The sequence below is a fragment of the Diabrotica undecimpunctata genome, chromosome 4 (genome assembly GCF_040954645.1).
Source record: "Diabrotica undecimpunctata isolate CICGRU chromosome 4, icDiaUnde3, whole genome shotgun sequence".
NCBI classification, from domain to species: domain Eukaryota; kingdom Metazoa; phylum Arthropoda; class Insecta; order Coleoptera; family Chrysomelidae; genus Diabrotica; species Diabrotica undecimpunctata.
This window is the reverse complement of record NC_092806.1, coordinates 130,475,977-130,499,064: the sequence shown is the minus strand read 5'-3', so window position 1 is coordinate 130,499,064 and position 23,088 is coordinate 130,475,977. Positions and strand designations below refer to the sequence as shown.

Sequence of the window (23,088 nt, the reverse complement as noted above, 5' to 3'; positions counted from 1 at the left end):
AAAAAAATATGCCAGATACTATTATAGGCTAATAAATGTCATTGGAGGAAATTTAAAAATAATTCTTTATTAAAAACCAACTACAAAAGTAACAAATGGTATCAATGTGTAACGTAAATGGGATCAGTTACAAAACTGATTTCGTTACTAGCTTTGAAATGTTCAAAAATGATAATTTTATTTTCTCCAGAATGTAAAAATGGCGCTGGTAAATATATGGCTTGTTGAGGTCCTAATTTAAAATATTTTCCAACTGGAAAACCGTTTACTATTACTAAACCTTTTGTCCAGTTGCTCATGTCTATGTAAGTGTCTCTGATATCCGAGTCTAGGATTAATGAAGCGAGATATAAAGCTGGACCAGAACTGGAGGTTGTTGTCTGCCAAGAGGTTAGTACATTATTCCATGCTTTCTTGAATTCCAAGGGCACAATCTTCCAGTCAAGGAGCTGTTGGTCATTTAGATATACATTGCCTAAAAAAGTAAAGTAATACTCAATATAATAACAATATATTTATTGCTCTCGTTGGCAATGTATTTTATTTTTACATAATGATGTATGTATAAACGTATTTAGTAACCAGAGATCACATATAAAACTAGACAACACAAAATTAAAAAACATTAAAATTAAACGAGGGGTAAGGCAAGGATACATTCTTTCCTTATAAACACAAGAATTGAACGTTGAACGATTCACTTTTACTGACAGTCGTTCGTGCCACATTATCAAGGAAGGGCGTATTTGGACGATACGTTTATACCTATTACATATCTACGCAATGGTTTTCAAATGGAAGGAAGAGAACATGCCCCTGTTCTTGGAACATTTTAAAAAGTATTCGTGCCTATGGAATTATAAAACGGAGTATTTTCTTTCTGAATTAACGGTGTCCCCATTGTAAGAAGTTCATCAAATTTTGCCTTATTCATTGAATTCATTCATTCAACTTTCTACTAAATTTTTTGTTAGTTTTTACTCTTAAATGACTTCCAATATGACTGCAGTGTTGTATTTTCGTACATCTTTCCATATTTGTTCTTATATTTCCTGAGTAATTTGTCTATATTTTGCTGTGTTTTTTCATTCAACTCTCCCTCTTTTTTTCAATAAGCACTGTTAAGAATGTGTTGATTAATTTATCATATGCTTTATTTTGTGTACTATGAAATCTTTCTACAGCGTCCTACCATAATAAACCATGTATTATTTTTTTATTTATTTCATGCAAGTTTTAAAGGTCTTTACAAATCGCTTTAGTTTTGTTTGGCTAGATTTTTGAAGATGATTTATGTAAAGGTTACGTTCCAATACGAATTTCAGCAGTCTATCTTCAGTTCACGGATATACATCGGAAGATCAGTAATTAAGTTAAGATATACCGAACACGTTTTAAAGGCGATTTAACCCTTTAAGTGTTAGTGGTAGCTATATTTACCACTGCTGTTATAGGTTATTTTTCTAACCTGTAGTAATGAGAACTAGACCACAAGCTGAAACAGTACTGTTGACTACTAGACAAAACACCACTCGCGTATGCCTGCAACAATCTGAAGGTCGTTGAGCGGTAAATATAGCTACCAGTGAGCATTTCTGTAGCGTACTTTACCGGTGTTGTTGTTATAGTAATTTATTCTAGTTTTTCATTAGCTTATTTATTGAAATATATGATAGCAAAAAGTAAAGTATTGTAAAATTAAGCGTTAAAAACATTTTGCTCGGATAAAGAGTAAATATTATTGATTTCTAAAAGTTATTTCAATCTAATCAACATTGACCTATTTTTTTACAAACTGGATAATTATTTTCCATGGATACAAAAACAAATTGAAAAATTCCATGTTGTAAGAATGTTAGTACACCTTCTAGTCTTTCATATAAAGATTAGATATCTTTTGTAAGTTTTTGCGAAAAAATGTTGTGGATAAATCTTGATTGTAATCGCTGTTCACAGCAGAACAACTTGAAGAGATTTTAAATAAAGACCTGGTTGATACATATGATGATACTTATTGCCTGTCGAACTATAGAGGTGATTCTGATGCAGAAGGCAATATTGCACTTTACAGTCTTTGGCTAAGTGCAGCACTAGATCTAATTCAAGCACAAATATTGCTTCTGTTTCGAGCTGAAATATTGCTTTAACATCAAACAAAATTTTTCCAGGTAGCAGTGATGAGATATTCTTACGATTCAGTTTTAGATCCAGATTATTCTGCCTACTAAGAAGACAAAAATCTACATACAAACTTACCGTAAAAGTACTAACTGCAGTTCAAATAAGAAACAAAAGAGGACCAATCTCATAAACTGCGTTAGGCTTTCACGGCCATCGTCTAACTTATTAAACTGTTTTTTCGGGCGGTTAGGCCTCAGAGAGAACTAATCTCAGAAGACAACGGCCTAACAGCCCGAACAAACAGTTTAACAAGTAAGACCAATCTCATTTACCAAAAATGTGATGAAACATTATGCAAAGAACGTTTTTTTTACAACTTTTGTTTTAGTGTGTAAAAGCACATTAAAGCTTTTAGCGTTTAGCGATAGAAATCTTTATCAGTGATTTGTAGCTGATCGTAAATGCTTAGATACCTACTGGTAGCAATACTTACCACCACTTAAAAGAAAAATTTGAAGATAATTTCGCTTTATTAGGTAACTTAGTAAATTTTTTTTGATAATTTTCAAAAGTATTCGTCTTAAAAAGAAAAAATTACATCTACATACCTTGCCATAATCCTTTAAACGTTTGGTTATACTGATAGATAGTACCACCATGCATTCTACCCCACTCTTCTACTACGATATCTATAGTAGCATTTTTAACAGGTTCGGTGTTTAGTATCAATGTGGAATCTTTCAATCTCCAAAATCCAAATCCATCCAAATCTGCCTTGGTTTTAAATTCAGGAGAAACTAAAACACCATTGACCAGAACCATGACGGTATCACAAACATGTCCTTCAATTTTAAGAACTGTGTTTGCTTCCAAGTCTATATTATCTTTTCGGTAAACGATGTATCCATAGCTCTGCCCCGATCCATTATTAATATCCAACATTTCCATTGCAATAACATTTTCACTATTTAGAACCACTGGTGGTTGATCAGTAATAACGTTATACAGAGGAAGTTGTTGTGCAATCTTAATAGAGGGATACGCAATCTTAGGCTTAAGTTCTGGCATGGACGGAATTTTAGTTCGGATTGGATTATACTTGGTAAGTAGATCTTTAATATCGTAGTACTTTTGAGTGTATTGGCCAGATTCGTCCAGTGGTGAGTCATAATCATAGCTCGTAGTAATTGGAAGAAAAGCAGAATTGTCAAGCAGTTCATTATCTAAAAAAGTACAAAGTAAATGTGCTTTATGTTATTAACAGAATATTCATGGGTAAAAGTAAGAGTGGGTCTTAATTTAATGAAAGCTTTATATTAATTAAAATTTAAGCGTTGAAAATTTCGGTACCAAAAATTTTATAGAGAATTTAAAAATATAAAAGACACTGGAAAAAAGTGTTTAATATACTAGATAATTAGCAATAAATTAATGATAAATAAGATACTCCCTTTAACAATAATGTTTATAGTTCCCAAAAAAATATAAAATAAGAAACACAGAATATTTTTTATCGAAATAAATTTTGAGGAAAATTGTACAGACTAAGAAAATCAAAAAGGTGTTCAGAAAAGAAGAAATTAATATCTATGCCTATGAGAAGTAAACCGTTAATTCATGAAACTAAATTTAAAATCAACTAATTAAAAACTGGGTGTTCAATTATTAAATGTAATATAGGAAATATAATAGGTAGGCATAGGAACGCACTTTCAGGTAGGATAAATTTTAAAATCAACTCCAGAAGATCTCCTAATCTTTATTCTCCTGAAATTTATTATCTTAACATTTTGGATGTATTGCTAAATTTTCCATGGCTACTGAATTTCGTCAATGGTGACTAAATCACTGATATTTTATTCTCATAAATTGTCATGGAATTTTTGGGAACAGTGTTAACTGTAATCATTTAACAGCTTTTCCGAATGTCACTGATAAGTGTCCCATATACATAGTAGGTACACTGAACCTGTTCTTTAAAGCCAGCTGATGGGGTATTTAATTCTTTACTAGCATTTCTTTAGTTCCTATGAGACATCGCTTTTTTACATTATTATTACCGTATACACCACCACCGGTCAGGCATTCTGTTTTTATTTTGGAGTTCCGTGGGCACACATGACAGCGTTTCAGTTTCTTTATCAATATTGTAGCGTTTTTAAATAAAACGAGCGGTTCGAATTTATATAAACATATTTATTTATAACTTTACAGTTCGGTAGTATCTTAACAACTAACTCTACTTCTAACATTGTTACCTATATATACTACAGTTACTGTATCGAGAATATTCTGGCGTTGTCCCACCTCTAATTCACCTACGTGACCGGTTATTCTCTCTCGCACTCGATACGCCGCGAACTTTCGAGAGTATTAGAGATGCAATGCAACCGTTACCTGGGCCATGCCAAAAGTATGTTCGTAACACTGCTCCCCTCTTAAATCTGATCGTCCCGATCAGCAACTCCGGTAGGCACAGCATGGCGGAATCTACAGGACTCTCCAGCTCTGCATGAACCCTTTAGAAAGAAATAACAGTCTACTGACTTTGAAGGATACGATCCCATCGGGTTAATGCAACACACAGTAATTCGTACGCCGGTGTCTCGGAAGATCACTTCAAGCATGCTTCTGACAATCTTCCAGTCCAGATTATCTAGTGCATGGCCTATCTTGGGTAAGGCCAAATTCTTGATGTCGTAATTGCACACAATTTTCTTCAAATTAGTTAGAGCACGCCATATATCCTCGTAGCTTGCCCTGTCTGTATAAGACTTCCTGGTCACCATATACAGCAAAGATCGGGAACCATCTTCTAATCTCAGTACTCTTCCAACTTTAGGCTGCTGGTTTTTTAACTCGTCCAAACGACCGAATTTCTTATAAAATACGGATGAGATTCCTTTAGTCATCTCAAGATCTTGGGCAACACAGTGGGCTAGAGAGACGTTATGCGGAACACTAAAAAGATCCTGCTGAACTTCTGTGGTCACGCCGAATCTAGCACTCTTTCTCTCTGCGTAATTTGACATAAATTCATTAAAGCTTGGTCGCCGGTCATCTTTGATCTCATGTTGAAGGGTTCGGGCTTCTTCTGTTTCATTTGAGCCAGCATATGGTGCAAGACGATTTATGTGAACTACTTTTGGTTTACCTTTCGGCAACTTCTTAATTCGGTATATTACGTCATTTATTTTCTTTTTAATTTCATATGGACCTTCCCATTGTCTTTGCAGTTTGGGAGACAAGCCTCGACGACGTTGTGGATTATAAAGCCAAACAAGATCGCCTACTTCATAGTTTTCACTCTTACATCGAGAATCATATTGATCTTTCATTCTGTCACTGGCTATCTGGATGTGTTGTCGGGCAAGTTCATGAATGTTGTTCATTCTTAACTTCAGGCGGTCGACATAATCTTCGCTTGCAACATGTTCTTCGGAAGGTCTGCAGCCAAACTCTAGGTCGCAGGGTAAACGAACTTCACGACCTAACATCAGGCAGGTTGGAGTCTGGCCTGTAGTTTCATTCACGGCCGAGCGGTAGGCCATTAGGAATAAATGAATGTGCTGGTCCCAATCTCTTTGATGTTCTGATACAACTTTGGACAGGTGTTTACCCATTGTTCGGTTCATTCTCTCGACCATTCCATCTGATTGAGGATGCAGGGGTGTCGTTCTGGTCTTATTGACACCAATCAATTTACAAACGTTTTGGAAAAGGGTTGACTCGAAATTTCGCCCTTGGTCGGAGTGGATCTCCAAAGGAACACCAAATCGGCTAAAGAATTCTTTAACAAGTACCTCTGCAACGGTAGCAGCTTCTTGATTTGGTATCGCATAGGCCTCAGTCCATTTCGTAAAATAATCCATGGCTACCAGGATATATTTATTTCCATCATTTGTCTCTGGAAGTGGACCTGCAATGTCGATTGCTACTCTTTCCATAGGACTACCAACATTGTACTGTCTCATGGGTGCCCTCTTTTTACCAGCTGGACTATTACTGGTTGCACACAGTTCACATTTCCGGCACCATCTTCTTACATCATCTTTACAGTTCACCCAATAGAACCGTTCTCTAACCTTTTGCAGAGTCTTCGTGATACCAAAGTGTCCACCTGATGCACCGTCATGCAACTGACGCAATACTTCTGACACTTTACTTTTAGGTACAATCAACTGAAGCTTAGTTTCTGTACCATCATCGTTCTCAAAGGTTCTATACAGAAGATCATCTTTCAGCACTAGGCAATTCCATTGGCTCCAGTAACACTTGACTTCTGGACTACATGCACTAATGTCTTGCCAAGAAGGTCTCTCACTTCGACGCATCCAATCCAATACTCTTTTTATACATGGATCATCTGCTTGAGCGTCTTGTAGCTGTTGAGGCTGCCATTGCTCATTAATGACGGTGGTTCGTCTCACGGGGCAAAGTCGTTCTTCTAATTTAAGACAGTGATTACAATTTGCACTGCACGGCCGTCTCGAAAGGGCATCAGCATTTGAATGAACTCTGCCAGCCCTGTGTTCGATCTCGTAATCATATTCTTGTAATCGTTCTAACCATCTTGCCATCTGGCCCTCCGGATTACGAAATTGTAGGAGCCATTTTAGAGCAGCGTGATCCGTGCGAAGAAGAAACTTTCTGCCATACAAGTATTTATGGAAATGCTCACAAGCCTTCACTACGCCTAGCAATTCTCTTCTGGTAACGCAATAGTTTCTTTCTGGTTTTGACAAGACTTTGCTAAAGTAAGAGATGACTTTCTCCTGTCCATCTTGGATTTGGGAAAGAACAGCTCCTATTGCACTGTTGCTTGCATCGGTGTCCAACACAAATTTTCCTGCCTGTCTAGGGTAGCTTAAAATCGGTGCGCTGATCAGAGCCATTTGTAAGTGTTCAAAAGCTCTTTGACACTCTTCGCTCCATGTATATTCTTTGCCTTCTTCTGTCAACTTTGTTAATGGCTTGGAGATATTGGCAAATCCTTTGACAAAACGGCGGTAATATGTACATAGGCCAAGAAAACTTCTAATTTCGTGTTTATCTCTTGGTACTGGCCAATCCTTAATCGCTGCAAGTTTTTCAGGATCAGCTGTTACACCATTACTTGCTACAATATGTCCCAAGTACTTCACTTCTCGTCGAAACAAGTGACATTTCTTCGGACTCAACTTCAGATTCGCTGCCCGCAATCGTTGAAAGACTTCTGTTAGATTATTGGCATGTTCATCGAAGGATCTTCCAACTACAATTACATCATCCAAATAAACCAGGCATGTTTTCCATGTTAGACCTCTTAAAACTGCATCCATTAATCTTTCAAATGTGGCCGGGGCATTACATAAACCAAAGGGCATAACTGTGAACTGCCAAAGCCCTGATCCTATCGAGAATGCGGTTTTTTCACGATCAGCTGGCTCCATGTCTACTTGCCAATATCCACTTTTCAGATCGAGTGTGGAGAACCAACGAGAACCAGAAAGTGTATCCAAAGTATCGTCTATTCTGGGCAAAGGATAACTATCTTTTTTAGTTACTGCATTGAGCTGTCGGTAGTCAATACAAAAACGTGTTGAACCATCTTTCTTCTTTACTAGGACTACTGGTGATGTCCATGGACTGTTTGATGGTTCAATTACCCCTTGTTTGTTCATATCTTTGATGATGTCTTCGGCTTCATCTCTTTTCGAAAATGGAAGTCGTCTAGGTTGTTGTCTGATTGGCTGAGCGTCTCCGGTATTAATTTTATGCTTTACTATGCTTGTTTTGCCATTATCCTTCTTATCCATGGCAAAAACATCTTGAAATTCTATCAGCATAGACTTCACTTTTTTAGTTCGTTCATCATCAAGATCTTGGCACGTTTTAATCATCGTCTCGACAAGCTCCTTTGGATACTTAGATTTCGACGGTTTCTCATTAGTATTCATGGAACAAATCGAAGCCACGGGAACACACTGTCCAATCAAAGTTCTTTTACTTAACTTAATAGCAGTTCCCTTTAAATTCATAACTCTTACAGGAACGAAATCTCGAATTCTCACCAAAGCTTTTGCCGTTAGGAACTCGGCATTATTCACATCTTCGACCATCCTTAAACTTCCCTCTCGGCAGTAACCATCAGGTCTGGTCATTAAAATTTTCTCACTATTACCGGGTATTGTTACGTCACAAGTAGTTATTAAGCTGATAACATCTTCTTGGTCTTCATGAAACGGCAACTCTTCACCACTGATCTCGAGGACTCCATCTTTGACATTCAATACAGCCCCAACTTTCCTTAGTAAATCCATCCCCAATATGAACTCATCGGAGATCTCTGCAATTAATACTGTATGTCTCACTGTGGTCTGGCCAATGGATACTGACAGATTAGCCTCGCCATATGTATTAATTATCTCACCAGTTGCTGTTCTAAGCTTTACTGTTGCAGGCAATAATTTAAGATGGCCTCGTACTACTTCTGGCCGTGCAATAGTTCTCGTTGCACCTGTATCTACCAAAAACGATCTACATTTATTATTGATACGACCCTCTATGTACAAGCTATGAATTCCACCTGAGGACGTAATGTTCACAGTTACTATGGGGGCTGTGTTTCTCGAGGTCGGCAGTTGCCCCTTGTTGTCGACCCGTTCTAGTTTTCCGACTGATGTATCATTTTCTTGCAATTACGGCGAATATGACCTACGTCACCGCAATTCCAACATCTGGGCTCGCGTCTCTTCGGCATCGTGTTACGAACTACTTTTCGTACCATTTCTTCCAGACGTTCATCGTTTGGTTCGTCGCCTTCTTCGATGGTTCTTACTCGATGGCTCCGTGAAGTTTGACTAGCTGTTTCATGTTCCAAGGCAATAGCGAGCGCTTCATCTAGAACTTTTGGTCTTGCTAGTCGTAAAGCTTTCTGTAATTCACTTTCTTTTAACCCATTGACGAAGGTATCTACAGCAATTTCTTCCAAAATGTTGTCTGGTACTTCCGGATAAGCCAACCGCACTATACGAGCAACATCTGCTTCAAACTCTTGTAAATTTTCACTTGCTCGTTGAATTCTACTTCTTAGTTGCGCCTTGTAGACTTGTTGTAGATGGGCATCTCCGTAACGTTTGTCTAGTCGAGTGAACAAGGTCTGGTAACATTTTTCTTGACCCTTAGGAATCGATCTTAGGATATCAGCAGCATCACCTCGTAAAGCAGCAGTCAAGGAAACAGCTTTTTCTTGTTCTGTCCAATGATTGGCTGTCGCAATAGCTTCAAATTGTCTAAGGTATATGGACCAAGAGGACTTTCCATCAAATGGTGGCAATTTGAATCTCATATGATGTGTCATTTCGTCTCTAGGTAATTCTTCTTTCACTACCGGATCTAAGGCTACTGCATTAACTGGTGGTAGCACTTTTGTATTGGTTATCATGCTCTCTAATTGTTTGATCTTCTCTTCTACTTTATCAAATGTTCTTGAGACTTCTTCAAATTTCTCATTGTTTTGATTACATACTTCTTTAATTATTTGAGAAGTCTCGTCGAATCTTCTAGCAACATTTTCGAATTTCTCTTCATTTTGTTTAGCTGCTTCTTTAATAATTTGAGACGTTTCATCGAATCTTTTGGAAACGTTCTCGAATTTATCATCATTTTTTTTAGAAGATTCTTCTATCATTTGAGACGTTTCATTGAATCTTTCATCATTCTTTCGAGAAGATTCTTCAATCATTTGAGACGTTTCATCGAATCTTTTGGAAACAGTCTCGAATTTATCATCAGTTTTTTTAGAAGTTTCTTCTATCTTCATTAAAACTGCTTCTTCTGCTGACTGAAAATGGAATGTCTCTGGATCATCTCCATTCTTGTTAAGAACAGTCTTTAGTCGTTCTTGGAGTATCTTCTTGGACCCGCTGCAGTCTTCATCGCGTTCTTCCAGTTGCTCACGCAACTGTTTTACTGAAAGTTGTACTAGCAACATCTTTGGTCAGGCACACACGTACTTTTTAAATGTTCTTTCGTACGAAGGACACTTCCGAACTACGCGGATATTCCCGACGAACAATACTTTTCAAAAGTTCAAAAGTCTTTTTCAAAAGTCACTGCTGAATTTATTTCTTTTTACTCACACCGTAACACCAACTGTAGCGTTTTTAAATAAAACGAGCGGTTCGAATTTATATAAACATATTTATTTATAACTTTACAGTTCGGTAGTATCTTAACAACTAACTCTACTTCTAACATTGTTACCTATATATACTACAGTTACTGTATCGAGAATATTCTGGCGTTGTCCCACCTCTAATTCACCTACGTGACCGGTTATTCTCTCTCGCACTCGATACGCCGCGAACTTTCGAGAGTATTAGAGATGCAATGCAACCGTTACCTGGGCCATGCCAAAAGTATGTTCGTAACAATATTAAACGTGAAACATGTTCTCAAATAGTTCTTCTTAGACGAAGAAGAAGCATTACTTTTGTTAAGCCTGAATGCGTCCGAGAAAAAAGTAAAAGGAAATGCTGTGTGCACTTAATTCCAAGCGAGAAGATCAGGAGAATTTAATACCACTTTTGCTGAAATACTCTTAGATGCAGAACGATTTTTATTAATTTTTATATCTCAGTAAATGATTTTAATGAATTGTACAGCTTAATAAAACATAATATAGAAAAACAAAAAGAGAGAAAGTTTTATATATAGAGAGAGAATATATAAATAATCTTATGTGATATATATATATATATATATATATATATATATATATATATATATATTTATATATATATATATATATATATATTATATATATATATATATATATATATATATATATATATATATATATATATATATATATATAATAATCTTATGTGATACTTACTTAAATGAGCTCCATTTCCAAATGCAAAGTTAGTTCCTCCATGAAACATGTATATATTTACCGAAGCTGGATACTTTAAAATCCGTTCATAAAGATCTCTCATTTGTTTTGGGTCTCTCGTTTGATGGTTATCTGTCCAGTGGTCAAACCAGCCTATCCAAAATTCCATTACCATTAGAGGTCTTAAAAATATATTATGTCATGAAGTAAGTTTCAAAACAATATTAGAACTGAATATTGAATATCTTTGTTACAATAAGCCAATCTAACAGTTTTTCTTAAAAAAAAATAAATAAAATAAACAAACTTACTTATTAGGTTGCAATTCTGACAATCTCTTTAAATAATTTTCAGGAGAATCACCAAAATTTGTAGTTTGAAATAAAATCCCTGGCAAAGTTCCCGAATCTCCTTCTGCAATAGGGTTATCGGATGTTACCAAAAAGTCAGCCATATCATTGTCTATATATAACTGCTGAAGGAGCCCTAGGTATCTTTTAGAAGGTTTAAAATCTTTGTAGTTGGTGTATCCATATTCGTTTTCAACTTGGAAGGCTATTATAGGACCACCATTCGAAAACTTGTAAGGAAACAGTTTTTTTAAAAAATAATTGAAGTATCTGGAAGTTAAAGCAACAAACGTTAATGGTTTTTAAAAATAATTAAAGTATTTAAATAGTACGTAAATTATATATCATGGCAATTGTCTTGTTCATCTTTGTTACAATACTTAAAAAAACACAGTGCTCAGAATATCAATTAATTAGCCTAATGAGCCACAGTCTTAAGATTTTACCAAGAATACTCCACAACAGAATTAGATTCAAATGCAAAGAAGATATCGAAGATACCCAATTTGGTTTTACGAGGATAGATTGATATTAAACTAGCCTTTGATAGATGGCGCTACTTGATACCGAATTGGTTTCGGTGTTGACATTTGCCATTCATGACATGACTTCTGTCAAAATTTAAGTTTTTAAAAACAATTAGTTTTGTTTTTACAGCCGTCAAAAGAAAGCAAATTTTGTGTTTTTGGAGAACTGGAAAAAGTCGAGTATCCTTCGGTGATTAAGTTCCTCCACAAAAAGGGTAAAACGAATGTGCAATCAAAGCCGACCTAGGCGAAGTTTATGGTGAGGTTGCTAACCTTCGTTAGCAACAGTAAAATTTTGGAAAGTCGGAAATGATCAACAAAGTCCATGACATGATTATGGCAGATCGTCGAATTAAGTCGCGAGTTAATAGAGGTCCTAAACATTTCCTACGAACGCGTACACAACATCATTCACTATCATTTGGACATGAAAAAGCTATACCCGCGATGGGTGCCACGTTTGCTGACAATCGATCAAATGCAAAAACGTGTGACCACTTCGGAGAAGCTTTTGGCGATGATACGGCGCAATCCGAAGGATTTTTTTCACCGATTTATCACCGTTGATGAAACCTGGGTGCATTATTATACACCGGAAACCAAAGAACAGTCGAAACAGTGGCGCAAACGCGGCGAAGGGCCGCCAAAGACGGCAAAGAGTGCACATTTGGCCGGCAAAGTGATAACGACTGTTTTCTGGGATGCGAAGGGCATCATCCACATCGACTACTTGGAAAAAGGAAAAACAATCAATGTTGAGTACTACGCAGCATTACTAGATCGATTCGATACCGAATTGCGTCGAAAACGCCCCAGTTTGGAACGCAAAAAAGTGCTCTTTCACCAAGACAATGTACCGGCTCACCGATCGGCTGTCTCCATGGCAAAATTACACGAATTGGGCTATAAATTGGTTGAACACCCACTGTATTCCCCAGATCTTGCCGCTAGCTATTTTTTCCTGTTTACAAACCTAAAAAAATGGCTCGGAGGACGCCGTTTCGCAACAAATGATGAAATCGTCGCTGAAACTTCGGCCTATTTAGAAGAGCTCGAGCAAAAGTACTATTCGGATGGGATAAAAAAATTGGAACATCGTCTTACTAAGCGTATCAAGCTAAAAGGTGACTATGTTGAGAAATAAATCGATTTAATTTCAAAAAACTTGTTTTTTCTATCAAAGGCTAGTTTTATATCAATCCACCCTCGTAGAAATCCTATGGGAACTAGGAAGGCACTTTTTGCGCTAACGATTCTATTACAAAAATGCCGTGATCAAGGAAAATCTGTATTTGAATGCTTCGTGAACTTCGAAAAGGCATTCGGTAAAGTACAGTATGTAAAATTATTGCAGATTGTGTATTCAAATTTTTAGTATTTAGTCGTAACCCATATCCAGCAACAGAGCTGCAATTAAATGGAGTCGTAAGTTGAAAAAGTACACAAAGTTATATATTTGGGAACTGTTATAACGATCAAACTAAATCCAGACATATAAATAAAACGAAGATTATCAGTCACTAAAATTATTATTATATAAATAAAGACATTTGCAATATATATTTTGCAATAATGATCTTAGTTAGAAACAAGACAAAGAATGGTTGTTCAAGACAGTGCCTGGCCTTATTAGGGCCAGCTCTGACCTTATTAGGGAAATGGCTTAATACAGATTTTATTCCCTTAATTAAATTTTAAATGTTTTAAATGTGATTATATAGAACTATTCCTCTATTTATAAATGAAAGTTTGTTGTATGTTGAATTGCACTGAACTAACAATTTTTGTTCATACGTTTTAGACAAGATGGAGCCGAATGCAGTTAAGAAAAAGCAAGCTGAATGAACCAAAGAGCAAATGGAGCAGGCCTTGAATGCTGTTGCAAATGAAATGTCTGTCAATCAGGCTTCAAACGAATTCCGCATACCTAGGAGGACCTTACGAAATCATTTGACAACAAATATATCAACTAGAAAATTAGGTAGAAATACGATTTTATCATCTGGTCAAGAAACTGAACTTTCAAGAATCTTTCGTCTTGCTGACGTTGGAATGACTATTACTAGCAAGATAATTGGAAGAAGTGTATTTTCTTTTATTGGTCTTTTTTGGAACCCCTGGCCCTAATAAGGCCAATTAGCAAAAAAAGTAAAATTACAAACAATTAATATTTATTACAATGTATCAGTAAACCTAGACCTTTACCTAGAAATATGACGGTTATAATTATCTTCATCTGTTCGAAAACCCATAGGTTTTTGCCTTAACAACCAGCTTGGGAAACCGCCGAAATTATATTCTGCGCTTATAAATGGCCCAGGTCTTAAAATAACAAATAAATCTTCTTCTTTGGCCAATGTAAGGAACGATTCAAGGTCTAAAAAGTCTTGCATATCCGAGCCACTGTATTGTCCAAAGTTAAATATTCCATTGTATGGCTCGTGAAGGTTCCAAGGCAAATACGTTTCGACTGTATTCAGTCCAGCTGCTCTCAGTTGACGTAGACGGGTTCTCCAGTAAGCTCTTGGAATTCGGAAGTAGTGGATAGATCCACTGTATATAAAAAAGGGCTTTCCATTCAGAAAGAAGTGTGTTTCATTGGTTGTTATACCTAAAAAGCAAATAATTAAAAACAATTTTATGACGTGTCCAAAAGTCCATTAAAATGATTTGTTTAATCAGCATTGATGCCGAGGGCTATAAAATATTTTTGATGTAATATACATATATGTATAGATAGGTAGATAGATAGATAGATACATATATGTTACATACATAGGGACCATGCTGAAGTAAACCCAAGGAGTATCTCTTAGTTCTTATCTTATCTAACCAGTTCTCACAACTACAACCCACTACATAGTGTTATAAAAGACACCTACATTCATATCCTAATCTCTCATTTATCTTTGTTACTAATACTCTCATTTTTCAGAACCTATTTAAAGTTTAATCAGACAATTTAACTAATATCCAGAAGACACATTAGGCACAGTAACATCTTACCTACCCATATATTGACTAATAAGTAGGTACATACATCTACATTAAATTCATCGAGCAAAAAGACAAAAGAGGGAATGTAAAGGTAGTGGGGGCAAAAATATTGTTAGACAGGAAGTGCTATCTTGAGAGGCCACATTAAACAAGGAAAGAGAGGCTCTTTCCTTGTTTAAGAAATCAAATTTAGTTGGGTTATGTTATTGCTGATGTTATTGTAAGTTTTTTAACAATTGTTTCACATTTTAGACTATTATTGTTATTATTTAATTAAAACTTTATTGTGTTCTAGTGTTAAAAAAAGTATTTTAAGTTTATTATGTATTAATATTATGTAATAATAATATTATCTAATATAACAAATAAATAGATAAATTAGAACCCCTACACTCTGTATGATTATTGTGAAGTGTCATGAAATTTAATTTGGCGCATTCGCATTTCCGGATATGTACGCCATCAGAGGCCACTTTTTTGGTCTATTTTTCATAACGATTAGATTCCCTCTTTTGTCTTTTTGCTCGATGGTTAAATTACAACTTTTTATTAGGTTTCTATATTTTTTAAATCCACACATAAAATAGTTTAACTCATAGTTCTGAATAATAAACAACTAAGCATCCTACATATATCAACCGTCTAATTTTTAGATGCCTACCAAATTTTAATTTAAAACAAATAAAGCCTTATTAATCTTTTAATTATCCTTCATTCATTAGGTATGTGGATGGATAATTGCCTACTTATAATTTAAATATTTTTTAAAAGTGATTCCATCTATCCCATTGTTCTACAATTTTTTAACATAACCTTTTAGGATATATTACACTTTAACCTGGCATTAACAACTTTTTCTTTTTTTTTGGTAGGTTTCTTTAATTTACAAATCCGCATACCAAACAGTTCAATCCTTCATCTTCAATAATAAGTAGATCAGCATCATACATATATCTACCATCTAATTTTTAGCTACCAAATGTTGATTTAAAACATATAGAGCCATATCAATATATCAGATTATCCTGGTTTCATGTACTGATGCTTGCCTACTTATAATTTAAATATTTTCGTAAATTATTCCATCGATACAACTATTTTACAATGTTCTAACATAACTTTCAGGTTTAGGGTATGCTTACTACTGTTACAATTAATAATAAATAAAAAATTTAATATATTCATTTAACATATTGTTGGCTACAGGCCTACACGAAGTACAAAACATCAAATACTCCAGAATCCCGAGAGACCTATAGAAGAATACGAGATCAAACAAAGCAGTTGGTAAGAAGAACACTGGAAACAGTTTAAAAGTGGATGGAAAGCGACTTCTATAGTACACAAAAACAAATATGGAGATTCATAAGAAACCAACGGAAAGAAATGGCAGAATTAAAGGAATACAATAACATACCAGCAAACAATAGGGAAAGATATCTGACGGAACTGTTTAAAGGAAAGGAAATTAATAATCAACACAATAACGTACCTGATTTAAGACACGAAATAGAAATCAGTTTTCAGGAGGTAGAGATAGCCATAAATTCACTCAAAAATAGAAAGTCACCAGGACCAGACGGAATAACCAACGAGCTTTAAAAACACGGAGGAGAAAATATAACCCTTAATATGACAAATAAACTTACATAAAAAAATGAAAGAACTTACAGGCAACACCAGGCAAAGAAGAACACTCATAACAAGAGATAATAATGGAGAAATACTTACTGAAGAGAGCAAAATAAAGGAAGTATGGGAACAATATATAATCCATCTGTTCCATGACGAGAGAGAAAATGAACAAGATATAGGTGAAGAAAAACAATACCTACAAATTTTACCCTCAGAAGTAAAGAATGCCCTACACAATGCAAAACAAGGAAAAGCACCGGGTCCTGATCAAATTCCAGTGAACTGTTAAAAGCCTTAGATGACGGTAATATAAAGAGACTCACCCGAATTCTCAACCACATATATGTAGAGGGCAACATCCCGGAAGAATGGCTTAAATCGATATTTTTACCTCTACCAAAAAACAACAATCCCAAATCATGTAATGGCTATAGATTGATAAGCCTAATGTGCCACCTTTTAAAGATTCTCTTGAAAATTGTTCAAAACCGAATTTATAAGAAATGTGAGGAGCAGATAGATGAAACTCAGTTTGGCTTCAGAGGAGGCATGGGTACAAGAGAAGCATTATTTGCGTTGACGGTACTCTTGCAGAAATGTTGGGAATATAACAAGAGTGCATATGTATGCTTCATAGACTTTAGGAAGGCCTTTGACCGAGTGCAGCATATGCAGTTAATAGATGAATTAAAAAACATCAATTTAGACAAAAAAGACATTGAGTTTATTAAGGCTATATACTGGAACCAGAAAGCAGTAGTAAAGGTGAACGATATAGAAACAAATAATATACCGATTGCGAGAGGGGTTAGGCAAGGATGCGTCTTGTCTCCGACGCTTTTCAACGTGTAGTCACAGGTCATATTCAGAAAAGCCTTATGGGAAAGAAAAGAGGGAATAAGAATTGGTGGAGAAATCATAAACACCATGAGATTTGCAGATGACACGGTAATTATGGCTGAGAGTATAGAAGAACTACAAACTTCACTAGATGCAATAAATAGTGAATGCATTCAAATGGGACTTGACATCAACACAGATAAGACCAAATTTATGATAGTATCAAGGAGTCCAATAAATAATTAACAACTCACTCTTGGTAGACAGCAAATAGACAGAGTGACTAAATATAAATATCTGGGAGCTTACATCAACACAGAATTAGATCCAGACCAAGAGATCTGGGTACGAATAGAAATGGCAAGGGCAGCGTTCTTAAAAATCAAACAATTGTTCTGTGACAAAAATCTGAATACTGCGCTGAGACTGAGGTTTGTTGAATGTTACGTCTGGTCGCAACTATTGTACGGGGTAGAAACATGGGCACTAAAAGCGCAAATAGTTAAAAAGATTGAAGCCTTTGAAGTTTGGATATACCGGAGAATGTTAAGAATTCCATGGACTGCCAGGGTCACCAATGAGGAAGTGCTGAGAAGGATGGGTAGAGACAAAAAATTGTTGAGAACGATAAAAGTACGCAAGACTGCATACCTTGGACACATACTAAGAAATAATAAATATAGTCTTCTGCAGGTCATCATGCAGGGTAGAGTCGACGGCAAAAAGGGAATAGGTAGAAAGAGGAAGTCATGGCTGCGAAATATTCGAGACTGGACAAACATGACTGTAGACGAATTATTCCACGTTGCAAAAGACAGAGAAGCTTTTAAAAATGTGGTTGCCAACCTCCGTTAATGGGGACGGCATAGGAAGAAGAAGAATATGACAAAACTTGTGCAAAAACTAATATTGCACTGCAAGATACCAGACGCATGGAGAAACAGCATAATGATACCAATGTTCAAGAAAGAAGATAAAGAAGACCCCAACAATTATAGAGGTATAAATCTACTGAACACCGCACTTAAGCTTACCACAAAAGTCCTAACCAACAAAATCAATAAACTAACAAGTTTATCAGATGAACACCAAGGATTCAGATCCGGAACATCCTGCGTAGACGCCCTATTTGTTCTAAGACAAATCACAGAAAGGCCATTGAGTACAATAAACCGCATATCTATGTTTTATAGACCTGACAAAGGCTTTCGATCGCATCCAAGTTGAAGACGTCTTACATCTACTCTATAAAACAAACATATCAATCAATATTATACGTACCATCGAAAATATATACTTCTATAATCGAATACAGGCAAAGATAAATGGAAAACGAACACAGTGTATATCAGTACAAATCGGAGTTAGACAGAGTGACTCGTTAAGCCCACTTTACCACTAAGAACAAACTCCTAAGACAAGACTCAAAAACATGAATCTATAAAGCAGCAATTGGGCCTATGTTAACATACACTATTTAAATGGGAATAAGCCCCAATTAAAGCTTAAAGTGCGTTTATTGACGTTTCAATTTCCACTTCGGAAATTGAATTTTCGTAGTGGAATTTGAAGTGTAGTAATTTCAAAGGATGTACTAACAACTTCCCAAATTGAAGCCGATCGTATTAAAAAGTCTGATTTCGATAGATAGATTGGTCAAAGAAGATCAACCACCGACCCTTCATTCAACTTAATAATTAACTCTCCTGTGAAATGTTCAAAAAAGAGGCAAAAAACTCCACTTAAGAGGGGCGTTGTTAAGAAGTTGAGAAACGAAGGGCATATTCTTCTCTGACTAGCAAAAAAGTTGTACAAGCAAGAAAAATGCTGAATCCATGTCCAGAAAACTGCAAATTTAATTGTCCATCTCGCATTAGCCATAACTATAGACAGAATATTTTTCAAAATTACTGGGATATGGGGTCTTTGCAAGCACAAAGAAACTATATTTCCAGTTCCATGAACCAAATTGTCCCAAAAGTTCGCTTAACCAACAAGGAAAAATCAAGGCGTTCCAACAATTCCTTTCACTTTCAAGTAGCTCTGTAAAGATTAGAGTTTGTAAGCTCTTCTACATGAATACTCTAGGCATCAATGATCGCCCGATACGAACAGTTGTTGAAACACAAACGATATGGGTTTTCTGCAGCCAGAAGGAAGCGGTAGACATGGCAAACATCAAACTCTTAGCCCGAAAGTTAAAGATTCTGTACGTGATTTCATAAAGAAGATACCAAGAATCGAGAGTCACTATACCAGGGCAAAATCTACCCGAGAATTTATAGATGGTGGCAAAACCTTAGCTGACATTTACCGTGTATATTCTATGAATAAAAAAAAAGAAGGGGAAGAAGCTGCCTCCTTGGTTACTTTTTCTCGTATATTTCGCAATTAGTTAAACATTTCCCTCTTTATCCCAAAAAAAGACCAATGTGGTCTGTGTCTCTCAAAAATGACCCCAATGACCAAGAGATTCAAGAAGATTATGAAAACCATCAATACGAAAAAGTGCTGAGCAGGATTGCCAAAGAGTTAAACAAGAACAAAGCGAAGGAAAATCCGCTTTACTATGTCTGCTGCTTTGATTTAGAAAAGGTTATGCCATGTCCCATTGGAAATGTTTCTCTTTTTTAGTATAAGTCAAAACTTAATTGTTACAATTTCACTGTAACTAATATCATTAATTCAAACATAACTTGTTACTTTTGGCATCAAGACGAGGGCATGCGAGGTGCTAACGAAATAGCAACTTGTATTTTTAATTATCTCATAAAGTTGTCAAAAGAGATAGATAATGATAATTTAGAAGTTACTTTGTACTCTGATAATTGTTGTGGCCAAAAAAAAAGAACAGGTACATAATATCAATGTATGCTTATGCAGTAAGAACTCTCAAGATTAAGGCAATCAACCATAATTTTTTGATTGTTGGTCACACACAAAATGAGGGGGACGCCGCTCATACTGTCATTGAAAAGCAAATTAAGAAGACCTTGAGAAGTGGACCCATCTTCATAATACAACAATATGTTACAATTTTAAGGACATCAACAAAACGAGGAAAAGAGTTTACTATTAATGAACTGTCTTACAAAGACTTTCTAGATTTCGAAAGGCTTCAGAAGCAACTGGGATCAAATTTTGAGATTGATCAATCAGGCCAAAAGCACAAAATAACTGAAATTAAAATGATGAGGTTTGAGAAGTCCCGACCGAATTCTTTTTACTTGAACACAAGCTACGAAGACGGAATGCAAGAAGTTACTTTCCGCCAAAGAGCCAATAAGCTCCCCTCGAAAATTCCCAATTTACTGCCAGCCTACAAAAAAAGAATATTTATTGATGCTAATAAGATAAAATATATAAGAGATTTAATTAAGGCACGTGCAATACTATTGACCTATGAGCCAGTTTTCGAATCACGGTTTGAAACTTAGAAGAAAAAGTAAAATAGTCGTTTCCTTAAGTCGTTCTTATCTTGTCCTTTGTTCCTTGTAGTTATTAAAAGAATAAATTTCACTATTAAAAGCAAAATATTTTTTATTTGACATTATAAACTTGATATCATATACTAATTTTTAGGAGAAAATACATTGGATAATAGTGACATAATAACCCACGCAAATATATTTTCTAGCAAATTCCTTAATGCCATTGTCCCATTGTCAATATAGCAATGTATAATAGCCTTGAATAAAACCGAAGGCAAAAATTAGCATTGGTAAGTTGTGAGAGCGCGAAATTAACAATTAAAAGAATATAGCAAACTTTGTTTCGCGTCTCATGTAAAATTGCGTTTTTCGGGGTTATGGCAGTATTTAAATCGATAAGCGAGGTATTTATAATACCTTTCAAACGAGGCATCACTAGTCGTAAGATCCCATTTAAAATTGTCTGTCACAGTGACGCTGTAACGTCATCTGTCACTATTACGTCACCTGTTATGACAGTTGAGAAGCACATGTCTGTTTATTACCTCCCTCCACATTTCACTATTATAACAATAACCGTTCAAAAGATACGAGGGGGGGGGCGGACTTTTGACTAGAACAGCATAAAAAAATAAATGGAGCGGTTTGTTCAAACTATTACAATTACCTATCAGAAACAAAAAGGATTTTTTTGACGTTTATTGGTAATCCTATTTAATAAGACTAAGGTGTAAAATGGTTGCGTTATTGATTTATCATCACGTTAGTATAGCAAAACAAAAATGTTTAAAAATACATTACAAGTAAATTTACATACCTGATTTAATTCCGGATTCTGTGAAGTATTCATAATTTGTTGGTAAATCTTGAGCCAAACAAAAAGGCAGAAATGTTAATAAAATTGGGAAAAATTTTAATATTTTCATTTTACTATTACCCATAGTTTTAATTATTTTCTAATATAGGTAACAATAAAAAAGTAAGTGATCATTTGCTTTATTTTATTTGGTAAATTTTTATCAGAAAGGTACAAAAGTCGAATATTGGAATTTATTTTATCACAAACTTTGGATAGTAATGTTATCTGTATAAGTGATAAATAATTGAATATTTATCTATAGTGTAATTTATAATCAATTTACATAACATACACACTAGTTTATTATTTTGAACAAATAAACAAGATCATATTTATTCTTTTCATGGTATAGTATAAATGAAGCAGAATCTGCGTTGAATTTGGCCAACTATTGGTTAATAAACCCAACTAAGATATCTAACTTAATTGACATCTAAAAAGAAAAACGTCTAACTTTATTTACTTGAAAAAAGAATGAGATATGAATTCGGATCATTCCCTATTCTCCTTATCCCCAGTGAGTTTATAAGGAACCGATTGGACTAGATTGGACAGATATTTCTGGCTCATTAAAAATCCCCAAAAATGCCACACATAAACTTAAGAGATAAATAATGCATATATAACAAGAATCCATAGAGAATTTCTTCTCAGTGAATTAACCTTTAAGAAAACTACTGATTAGTCCCCGAGGAAAGTTACTAAATGGTTCAAAAAGACATAAAGTGGTGTACGGTAAGGAAAAAAGCGGTAAGAGTTGTAAATAATCTAGAAAATATATTTCTACCACATGACAAAAAAAAACTAGATTCAAAAACAAAATTTAAACCAATGATGAAATAATATCAATGAATCACCCATATCGCTCCTAAAGAACTTCTTCTTTTTCTTCTTAGAAAGTTACTAAATGGCTCAAAAAGACATGAAGTGGCGTACGGTAATGAAAAAAAGCAGTAAAAGTTGTAAATAATCTAGAAAATATATTTCTACCACATGACGAAAAAAAAAACTAGTTTCAAAAACAAAATTGAAACCAATGATGAAATAATATCAATGAATCACCCATATCGCTCCTTAAGAACTTCTTCTTTTTCTTCTTGACTGGCTTTACTTCCCATGGCTGTATCTCAATCCTATTTAGATAAATCGGCTTCAACATCATCCTTCTATCTTATTCTGAGACGGCCTACTGATCTACCGTCTGGTCTCTCCAAAAACACTGTCTTTAGCACTCTGTCTTCCTCTGATTTTACCCAAGAAGAACCTTCTAAAAAACTAGAAGCGGAAACAAAAAATACTATGAACGCAAAAAATAAGTTTCTATCTCATTATTGGTGAGATTATAAATCATTGCCGAAGAAAAGTATTATGAAATTAACCAATTAACCAATGCCTTATAGAGAGTTAAATATCTTCCGAAGTTGTGGAAAGTCACAAAAGTGGTTAT

At 35.2% G+C, this 23,088-nt stretch overlaps 1 protein-coding gene across 1 annotated transcript; it reads right to left on the bottom strand.

The window, feature by feature from the left end:
- Window positions 1-47: 47 nt before the first annotated feature.
- Window positions 48-21,796, bottom strand: LOC140440013 (beta-galactosidase-1-like protein 3). Its single transcript, XM_072530244.1, has 6 exons — window positions 21,600-21,796; window positions 14,085-14,490; window positions 11,314-11,622; window positions 11,003-11,184; window positions 2,730-3,344; window positions 48-475 (listed from the first exon to the last, which is right to left on the bottom strand). Exons 1-6 carry the CDS (start codon window positions 21,721-21,723, stop codon window positions 102-104), a joined length of 2,010 nt encoding a protein of 669 aa, XP_072386345.1. The 5' UTR covers window positions 21,724-21,796; the 3' UTR covers window positions 48-101.
- Window positions 21,797-23,088: the final 1,292 nt, after the last annotated feature.